At 41.8% G+C, this 10,571-nt stretch overlaps 1 protein-coding gene across 1 annotated transcript in view; it reads right to left on the bottom strand.

Moving 5' to 3' along the window:
- Positions 1-10,571, bottom strand: part of SEPTIN14 (septin 14) — a 91,617-nt gene that overhangs the window by 30,928 nt on the left and 50,118 nt on the right. Inside the window, exon 7 of the mRNA XM_040455664.1 lies at positions 8,087-8,154. Within this exon, the coding sequence (XP_040311598.1) occupies positions 8,087-8,154 (68 nt within the window). The remainder of the gene's footprint in view (positions 1-8,086; positions 8,155-10,571) is intronic.

Below are 10,571 nucleotides of genomic sequence, written 5' to 3'. Positions count from 1 at the left end.
TCAAGTTATCTCTGAAGGGAGTTCCCTGTGCCTCCTGGATTTCAATGCCTGTTTCCTTCCCCAGATCGGAGAAGTTCTCAGCTATGATCTGTTCAAGTACACCTTCAGCACCTTTCTCTCATTTTCTTCTGAAATTCCTACCATACAGGTATTGTTCCATTTCATCGCATCATTTAGTTCTCTCTCACCATGTACTCCTGGATTTTTTTATCTCTCTTTTTTTCAGCTTCCTCTTTTTCCATAATTTTATCTTGCAATTCACCCATTCTCCCCTCTACCTTTTCAATCCACGCTGTGGCCACCTCCATTTTATTTTGTACCTCATTTATAGCATTTTTTAATTCATCATGATTATTTTTTAGTCCCTTGATCTCTGTAGCAATAGATTCTCTGCTGTCCTCTATGCTTTTTTTCAAGCTCAGCAATTAATTTTATAACTATTCTACATTTTTAGTTATATTGCTTAAGTTGGTTTTGATCAATTCGTTAGCTGCTGCTACTTCCTGGAATTTCTTTCCAGTAGAATTCTTCCATTTCATCATGTTGTCTAGGTTTCTGTCCCTTATGTGTTTTAAAAGCTTGTTGTAATCTCTGCACCTGCAAGCACTGATACATTAAAGGGGGGGGGGGTCATACACTCCAGGGCCTGGCACCTCAAGAAGTGTTTTCTTTGAGATTGTTACATGCTCTCTGTTGTGACTTTGGTTATTTTATTACCTTACTCATAGTGATATTTTGGACCCTCCACCAGATGTGCTTTGATTTGTTCCTTGGTGTAACCCTGTAAAGGAAGACAAACAGGAGACAAAACACACAAACACCCAAACCAATAAAGAAAAACAAAAAAACTTAAAACAAAAAAACCCAAAAACACCTACTACAAGTAAAGAACAGGGTGGAGGCAGTGCTGATGGAAGAGCACATACAAAGAGAGAAATTACAGGAGCAGTGACCAAGAAAAAATAAACATTGACTAGGCAGAGAGAAAGGCTTAATCCAGAGAGAGAGAAAGGAAAATAAGGAAGGAGGCGGGCAAAAAGAAATGAAGATAAAGTTACCCAGAGACTATATGGCTTGATTATTCCAGAAAGAGAGAAAGGAATATAAAGAAAGAGGTGTAAAACATGTATCAAGAGAATGGATTAAATATGTCTGTTTAGACAGACTGCTAACCAGAGTAACCAGCCTAGAGGAGGGAAGAGATAAGGAGGAGAAATGGGGTTTTGGGGGGAGTATATATTCATATATCCAGAATTGATGTAGAATTAATCTAGACAGTGCTGCATCACTGGTCTGGGAGAACTGTGCACAGGGTCTGTCAGTTTACACAGTTACCCAGTGCGAAGGGGCATGGTTTGGTGTAGTCTGGACCCACCTCCCCTATGGGCCCTGGGACTGATTCCTGAGGCCACGTTAGTGGTGGTGGTGGGGGAGGGGAATGGTGATACCCCAGTCTCAACAGAGCTGGACCCTGTGGACTCCATTTGAATAATCCATTTGACTCCATTTGAGTCATCCTTTTGACTCCATTTGAGTCATCCTTACTGTGCCATGGGCACAGATGTAGTGGTCCTTCTCTCTCCTCCAACTCCCCTGACCCTGCGCTTGGCTAGGATTCAAAGTCCCACTCCATGCACTCTGGCACTGGGGAAGCCCCTCTCAGTGCGGCCTGATATGTGGTCCCAGCTGGCTTTTTCTTTATCACTGCACTTCAGGGAAGACCACCTACTGTGAACTGCACTGCTGACCTCACCACCAAGCCCCAGGGGTGGCGGATGCAGGCAGATGCAGGCAGGCTTTGACTTTTTCCACAGCACTCTAGGGAGGGGCCACTTTCTCCTACAGTGATCTACACCCTCGGCCCAGCCACTGAACCTGGAGGTGGTGGGTGCAAGCAGGTTTTGTACTATTGTACAGCCCTCCAGGGAGGGGTCCGCTTTCTCTACCTGTGGATTGTGCCCCTGACCTACCACCTAACCCAAGCCTGGCTCCCTTCCTCCCCAGGTGTGTGAACAGGGATCCAGCACCAGTCTGAAGAAAGCCCCCCAGTTAGAGATAGGATCCCTCTCAGTCCCAGTCCGAGGTTTCTCCTGTCCAGATATGGTCCTACACTTCCCTAGCCACTCTTTCTCTTCCCTTTGTCTCTGCAGAAGGGAATCCCTCCCCTCCATGCCCATGTGGCCTTTCTTATTTCCCCCAGTTTGCAATCACCTGCCTATCATTTCTCCAGTTTTCCCATTTTCTTCCTGGTAGATTCAGTCTCTTTCCCTCCCAGACTCTGGGATTCAAAGTCCTTTGGCTTCAGCACCTCTTTGTTTGAGAGATGAGGGAAGTATGGATCCCCCTACTTCTCCGCCATGTTGGCCTCTCCACCTTTAATTCTTTTCCATACCTCCTCTGTTAAACTGTGTGTGTCTTTAGGTCTGAAGTGAGTCTTTTGTAATCAATATATAGATGGGTCTTGCCTTTTTAACCATTCAGTCATTCTATGTCTTTGAATCCATTTATTTTAATCCATTTATCATTAAAGTAATATTGACAAATATGTTTATTGCCAGTTGTTACTTGTTTTACAGTCATTTTTATGGTTCTTTTCTGTTCTTTCCCTCTTATCTTGCCCTCTTCCCTTGTGGTTTTTTAGTTTCCTTTAGTATTATTCTTGACTTTATTTCTTATTTTTTTTGTTTTGGGTCTAACATAGGTTTGTGATTTTTGTTTATTTATTTTTAATATGAAACTTATTGTCAAATTGGTTTCCATACAACACCCAGTGCTCATCCCAACAGGTGACCTCCTCAATACCCATCAACCACCCACCCCTCCCTCCCCCCATAAACCCTCAGTTTGCTCTCAGTTTTTAAGAGTCTCTTATGTTTTGGCTCCCTCCCCCTCTCACCATTTTTTTCCTTCCCCTCCCCCATGGTTTCCTGTTAAGTTTCTCAGGATCCACATAACAGTGAAAACATATGGAATCTGTCCTTCTCTGTATGACTTATTTCACTTAGCATAACACTCTCCAGTTCCATCCACGTTGCTACAAAAGGCCATATTTCATTCTTTCTCATTGCCACGTAGTATTCCATTGTGTATATAAACCACAATTTCTTTATCCATTCATCAGTTGATAAACATTTAGGCTCTTCCGTAATTTAGCTACTGTTGAGAGTGCTGCTATAAACATTGGGGTACAAGTGTCCCTATGCATCAGCACTCCTGTATCCCTTTGGTAAATTCCTAGCAGTGCTACTGCTGGGTCATAGGGTAAGTCTATTTTTAATTTTTTGAGGAACCTCTACACTGTTTTCCAGAGTGGTTGCATGAGTTTGCATTCCCACCAAGAGTGCAAGAGTTACCTTTTCTCCACATCCTCGCCAGCATCTAGTCCCCTGATTTGTTCATTTTAGCCACCCTGACTGGCGTGAGGGATATCTGAGTGTGGTTTTGATTTGTATTTCCCTGATGAGGAGCAACATTGAACATCTTTTCATGTGCCTGTTGGCCATCTGGATGTCTTCTTTAGAGAAGTGTCTATTCATGTGTTCTACCCATTTCTTCATGGAATTATTTGTTTTTCAGGTGTGGAGTTTGGTGAACTGTTTATAGATTTTGGATACTAGCCCTTTGTCCAATAAGTCATTTACAAATATCTTTTCCCATCCCGTTGGTTGCCTTTCACTTTTGTTGCTTGTTTCCTTGGCAGTGCAGAAGCTTTTTATCTTCATGAGATCCCAATAGTTCATTTTTGCTTTTAATTCCATTGCCTTTGGGGATGTGTCAAGTAAGAAATTGCTGCAGCTGAGGTCAGAGAGGTTTTCCCCTGCTTTCTCCTCCAGGGTTTTGATGGTTTCCTGTCTCACATTCAGGTCCTTTATCCATTTTGAGTTTATTTTTGTGAATGGTGTAAGAAAGTGGTCTAGTTTCATTCTTTTGCATGTCACTTTCCAGTTCTCCCAGCACCATTTGTTAGACTTTTTTTCTATTGGATATTCTTTCCTGCTTTGTCAAAGAATACTTGCCTATACATTTGTGGGTCCAATTCTGGAGTCTCTATTCTATTCCATTGGTCTATGTGTCTGTTTTTGTGCCCATACCATGCTGTCTTGATGATTACAGCTTTGTAGTAGAGGCTAAAGTCTGGGATTGTGATGCCTCCTGCTTTGGTCTTCTTCTTCAAAATTACTTTGGCTATTCGGGGTCTTTTGTGGTTCCATACAAATTTTAGGATTGCTTGTTCTAGCTTTAAGAAGAATGTTTGTGCAATTTCGATTGGGATTGCATTGAATGTGTAGATTGCTTTGGGTAGTATTGACATTTTGACAATATTTATTCTTCCAATCCATGAGCATGGAATGTTTTTCCATTTCTTTATATCTTCTTCAATTTCCTTCATAAGCTTTGTATAGTTTTCAGCATACAGATATTTTACATTTTTGGTTAGGTTTATCCCTAGGTATTTTATGCTTCTTGGTGCAATTGTGAATGGGATCAGTTTCTTTATTTGTCTTCCTGTTGCTTCATTATTAGTGTCTAAGAATGCAACTGATTTCTGTACATTGATTTTGTATCCTGCAACTTTGCTGAATTCATGTATCAGTTCTAGAAGACTTTTGGTGGAGTCTATCAGGCTTTCCATGTATAATATCATGTCATCTGCAAAAAGCGAAAGCTTAACTTCATCTGTGCCAATTTTGATGCCTCTGATTTCCTTTTGTTGTCTGATTGCTGATGCTAGCGCTTCCAACACTATGTTAAGCAACAGCGATGAGAGTGGGCATCCCTGTCATGTTCCTGATCTCAGGGAGAAAGCTCTCAGTTTTTCCCCATTGAGGATGATATTAGCTGTGGGCTTTTCATAAATGGCTTTTATGATGTTTAAGTATGTTCCTTCTATTGCGACTTTCTCGAGGGTTTTTATTAAGAAAGGATGTTGAATTTTGTCAAATGCTTTTTCTGCATTGATTGACAGGATCATATGGTTTTTATCTTTTCTTTTATTAATGTGATGTATCACATTGATTGGTGAATGTTGAACCAGCCCTGCATCCCAGGAATGAATCCCACTTGATCATGGTGAATAATTCTTTTTATATGCTGTTGAATTTGACTTGCTAGTCTCTTATTGAAAAATTTTTCATCCATAATCATCAGGGATATTGGCCTGTAATTCTCTTTTTTACTGGGTCTCTGTCTGGTTTAGGGATCAAAGTAATACTGGCTTCATAGAATGAGTCTGGAAGTTTTCCTTCCCTTTCTATTATTTGGAATAGCTTGAGAAAGATAGGTATTATCTCTGCTTTAAATGTCTGGTAGAATTCCCCTGGGAAGCCATCTGGTCCTGGACTCTTATTTGTTGGGAGATTTTTGATAACTTATTCAATTTCTTTGCTGGTTATGAGGTCTGATCAAGCTATTTCTTCATGTTTGAGTTTTGGAAGTGGGTGGGTGCTTAGGAATTTGTGCATTTCTTCCAGGTTGTCCAGTTTTTTGGCATGTAATTTTTCATAGTATTCCCTGATAATTGCTTGTATTTCTGGGGGATTGGTTGTAATAATTCCATTTTCACTCATGATTTTATCTGTTTGGGTCATCTCCCTTTTCTTTTTGAGAAGCCTGGCTAGAGGTTTATCAATTCTGTTTATTTTTTCAAAAAACCAATTCTTGGTTTCATTGATCTGCTCTACAGTTTTTTTAGATTCTATATTGTCTATTTCTGCTCTGATCTTTATTATTTCTCTTCTTCTGCTGGGTTTGGGGTGTCTTTGCTGTCCTGTTTCTAGTTCCTTTAGGTGTGCTGTTAGATTTTGTATTGAGGATTTTTCTTATTTCTTGAGATAGGCCTGGACTGCAATGCATTTTCCTCTCAGGACTGCCTTCGCTGCATCCCAAAGTGTTTGGATTGTTGTATTTTCATTTACATTTGTTTCCATATATTTTTAAATTTCTTTTCTAATTTTCTAGTTAGCCCATTCATTCCTTATTAGGGTGTTCTTTTTTTTTAATCTTTTTTCAATGTTTTTATTTATTTTTGGGACAGAGAGAGACAGAGCATGAACGGGGGGGGGGCAGAGAGAGAGGGAGACACAGAATCGGAAACAGGCTCCAGGCTCTGAGCCATCAGCCCAGAGCCTGACGCAGGGCTCGAACTCACGGACCACAAAATCGTGACCTGGCTGAAGTCGGACGCTTAACCGACTGTGCCACCCAGGCGCCCCTAGGGTGTTCTTTAACCTCCATGCTTTTGGAAGGTTTCCAGATTTTTCTTGTGGTTTATTTCAAGCTTCATCACATTGTGGTCTGAAATTATGCATGGTATGATCTCAATTCTCGTATACTTATGAAGGGCTGTTTTGTGACCCAGTATGTCATCTATCTTGGAGATGGTTCCATGTGCACTTGAGAAGAAAGTATATTCTGTTGCTCTGGGATGCAGAGTTCCAAATATACCTGTCAAGTCGATCTGATCCAGTGTATCATTCAGGGCCTTTGTTTCTTTATTGATCCTATGTCTAGATGATCTATCCAATGTTGTAAGTGGAGTATTAAAGTCCCCTGCAATTACCACATTCTTATCAATAAGGTTGCTTATGTTTGTGATTAATTGTTGTATATATTTGGGGGCTCCCTTATTTGGTGCATAGACATTTATAATTGTTAGCACTTCCTGATGGATAGACCCTGTAATTATTATATAATGCCCTTCTTCATCTCTTGTTACAGCCTTTAATTTAAAGTCTAGTTTGTGTGATATAAGTATGGCTACTCCAGCTCTCTTTTGACTTCCAGAAGCATGATAAATACTTCTCCAACCCCTCACTTTCAATCTGAAGGTGTTCTCAAGTCTAAAACGAGTCTCTTGTAGACAGAAAATAGATGGGTCTTGGGTTTTTTTTATCCATTATGACACCCTATGTCTTTTGGTTGGTGCATTTAGTCCATTTAAATTCAGTGTTATTATAGAAAGATATGGGTTTAGAGTCATTGTGATGTCTGTAGGTTTCATGCTTGTAGCGATGTCTCTGGTACTTTGTCTCACAGGATCCCCCTTAGGATCTCTTGTAGGGCTGGTTTAGTGGTGATGAATTCCTTCAGTTTTTGTTTGGGAAGACCTTTATCTCTCCTATTCTAAATGACAGACTTGCTGGATAAAGGATACTTGGCTGCATTTTTTTTTTTCTGTTCATCACATTGAAGATTTCCTGCCATTCCTTTCTGGCCTGCCAAGTTTCAGTAGAGAGATCCGTCACGAGTCTTAGTGGTCTCCCTTTATATGTTAGAGCATGTTTATCCCTAGCTGCTTTCACAATTCTCTATCCTTGTATTTTGCCAGTTTCACTATGATATATCTCACAGATCGATTCAAGTTACATCTGAAGGGAGTTCTCTGTGCCTCTTGGATTTCAATGCCTGTTTCCCTCCCTAGTTCAGGGAAATTCTCAGCTATAATTTCTTCAAGTACACCTTCAGCACCTTTCCCTCTCTCTTCCTCCTCTGAAATCCCAATTATGTGTATATTATTTCGTTTAATTATGTCGCTTAGTTCTCTAAGTCTCCCCTCATCCTCCTGGATTTTTTTATCTCTCTTTTTCTCAGCTTCTTCTTTTTCCATAATTTTATCTTCTAAATCACCTATTCTCTCCTCTGCCTCTTCAATCCAAGCTGCGATCACCTCCATTTTATTTTGCAGTCATTTATAGCATTTTTTAGCTCCTCCTGACTGTTTCTTAGTCCCTTGATCTCTGTAGTAATCGATTCTCTGCTGTCCTCTATACTTTTTTCAAGCCCAGCGATTAATTTTATGACTATTATTTTAAATTAATTTTCTGGTATATTGCTTAAATCGTTTTTGATCAGTTCATTAGCTGTCGCTACTTCCTGGAGTTCCTTTTGAGGAGAATTCTTCCTCCTCATTTTGGATAGTCCCTGGAGTGGTGGGGAACTGCAGGGCTCTTCCCCTGTGCTGTCTGGAGTAACTTGTGTTGGTGGGCGGGGCTGCCGTCAGACCTGATGTCTTCCCCGAGCCCACTGCTGGGGCCACAGTCAGACTGGTGTGTACTTCATATTCCCCTCTCCCAGGGGTAGGACTCACTGTGGTGGTGTGGCCTCTGTCTGGGCTACTTGCACACTGCCAGGATTGTGGTGCTGCTCCGATGGGGTCTGGCGTATTAGCGGGGGTGGATCCACAAGGTGCACAGGGGCAGGAGGAGCAGGCTCAGCTCGCTTTGCCTTTGGTGGTATGCTTTGGGAGGGGCCCTGTGGCACCAGGAGGGAGGCATATCTGTCGGATGGATGGATCCACAGAAGCACAGCATTGGATGTTTGCGCGGTGCAAGCAAGTTCGTGACAGGAACTGGTTCTCTTTGGGATTTTGGCTGGGGGGTGGGTGAAGGAGATGGCGCTGGTGAGTACCTTTGTTCTCCACCAAGCTGAGCTGTCCTCTGGGGCTCAACAACTCTCCCTCCCATTGTCCTTTAGCCCTCCCACTCTCCGAGCAGAACTGCTGACTTATAACATTCCAGATGTTAAGTCCCGCTGGCTGTCAGAACACACTCCGTCTGGCCCCTCCACTTTTGCAAGCCAGACTCGGGGGCTCTGCCTTGCCAGGTGTGCTGACTGCTCCCCCACCACCCTGGCTCCCTCCCGCCATTCCATGTAGCATGCACCACCTCTCTGCCCTTCCTACCCTCTTCTGTGGGCCTCTTGTCTACGCTTGGCTCTGGAGAGTCTGTTCTGCTAGTCTTCTGGTGGTTTTCTGGGTAAATTAGGCAGATGTGGGTGGAATCTAAGCAATCAGTAGGATGCAGTGAGCCCAGCATCCTCCTACGCCGCCATCTTCCCTGTGATTTTTGTTTAACATTAGGTTTATAGATATAACATCTTAAGTATATAGAAGTTTGTTTTTTGTTTGTTTGCTGTGGGGAATAAGATTAGAAATTCACTTGGCTTACACCAATGGGTTAACAAGGCATAAAGAATTACAAAGCCATAGGGTGTTCTCACCCAAACTTGTGTGAACAAGATAAGACCCCAGAATGTAGTAGGGTGAGGCAAAGGCCCCAGAATAAAATAGGGAGTGGCTAGAGCCCCCAGAATAAAGAGGGATGGGCAAAGTCCCCAGAATAGAGAGGGGGCAAAGTTCCCCAATACAAAGGTATATGAGGTAAGCAAGATTAGGCATTCAGGGCAAAAGTGCCCCCCAATTTCTATAGAAGAAAGCTGCTTTCACAGAAGGGAAGGACCAAGTTAGGTAAACAGGTAAATAGGGCTATAGACCACTGCACTGTGGGTAAAGCTGCCCAGAGCAGAGTTCATTAACAAAAGAAAAGTTGCCTTGTTAATCCTGAGGTTATATGTTCTATCTGTCTTATCCCCTAGGCTAGCTAAGATAAACAGACATGGCAGCACCTCCTGTCTGCCCTTAACAACTATTTGCCCATCTGCCTGGTGCCAGGATTTTGTTTTATATTGACCCAAACCCCAAACACTGTATATCTTCAAAACCCCATTTTCCCTCATGCCCATGAGTTAATGTTCACCAATTCATTGTCTCTTTGTGCACACCCATCACATTTGTAAGCCTTCTGATCTTAATAAATACAGGTCAAAGACGCTTATTTGGTGCTCTTGTCTTTTCCTGGACATTAGCCATCTCTCACTTTTAATCCATCCCACTCTCTTGCTAGACAACAGAGAACTTTAGACTTAGAGTGTAATACAATTTTCAAATTTTTAAAATGTTTTTTTGAGAGATAGAGACAAAGAATGAGCAGGGGAGGGGCAGAGACAGAGGGAGACACAGAATCCGAAGTAGGCTCCAGGCTCTGAGCTGTCAGCCCAGAGCCTGACATGAGGTTTGAACCCACAAATGGTGAGATAATGACCTGAGCCAAAGTTGGACACTCAACCTACTGAGCCACCCAGTTGCCCCAGTATATAGTAGTTTATTTTATGTTGATGACCAAGTTAAGTTTGAACCCAAACTAAAAGCACTAAATTTCTACTCCCCCTCCCCACATGTTATATATTTTTGATGTCATACATTACACCCTTTTATATTGTGGATTCTTTGATTCATTTTTGTACATAGGGTCCTACAGCTTTTAAGTAGAGAAGGCAGAATTGAAGTTTCAGTCTAACTACAATGTTTAATTTTCAAAATATCGCTTGATACATTAGATATTTATTATCATGAAGAATTTACACAAATAAAACTTAGTCATTCAATATTGCCATAATACCAAAATGATAGAAATACAGTATAGCATTTCTGATTCAGTCCCCACCTACCTTTTTCTGAAACTAAGCCTCTGGGAGTTGCATTTGCAAAATCAGCCTCCCTTCTACTATTCAAACTGTATTTGTGTCCTAAAATCTCTATTTTGGTTAGACGAGTTTTGGACAAAATTGAGGCCCTCATCACCCTCACCTTGGGTATAAGGAGATAGCTCAATGACTAACGAGGCAAGCAAAAGTACCTCAGGCTGCTGCCCCTCCCCACTGAGAACTCCCCACTGACAGTATGCTCACACTAAGGAAATAAATTGCTAATGTCCCCACATCCAATTTCACATCCT

The sequence above is a fragment of the Herpailurus yagouaroundi genome, unplaced genomic scaffold, assembly GCF_014898765.1.
Source record: "Herpailurus yagouaroundi ecotype Mexico unplaced genomic scaffold, PumYag 216, whole genome shotgun sequence".
In the NCBI taxonomy this organism is placed as follows: domain Eukaryota; kingdom Metazoa; phylum Chordata; class Mammalia; order Carnivora; family Felidae; genus Herpailurus; species Herpailurus yagouaroundi.
Note: the sequence above shows the minus strand (reverse complement) of the source record. Positions and strands in the feature narration are given on the sequence as shown.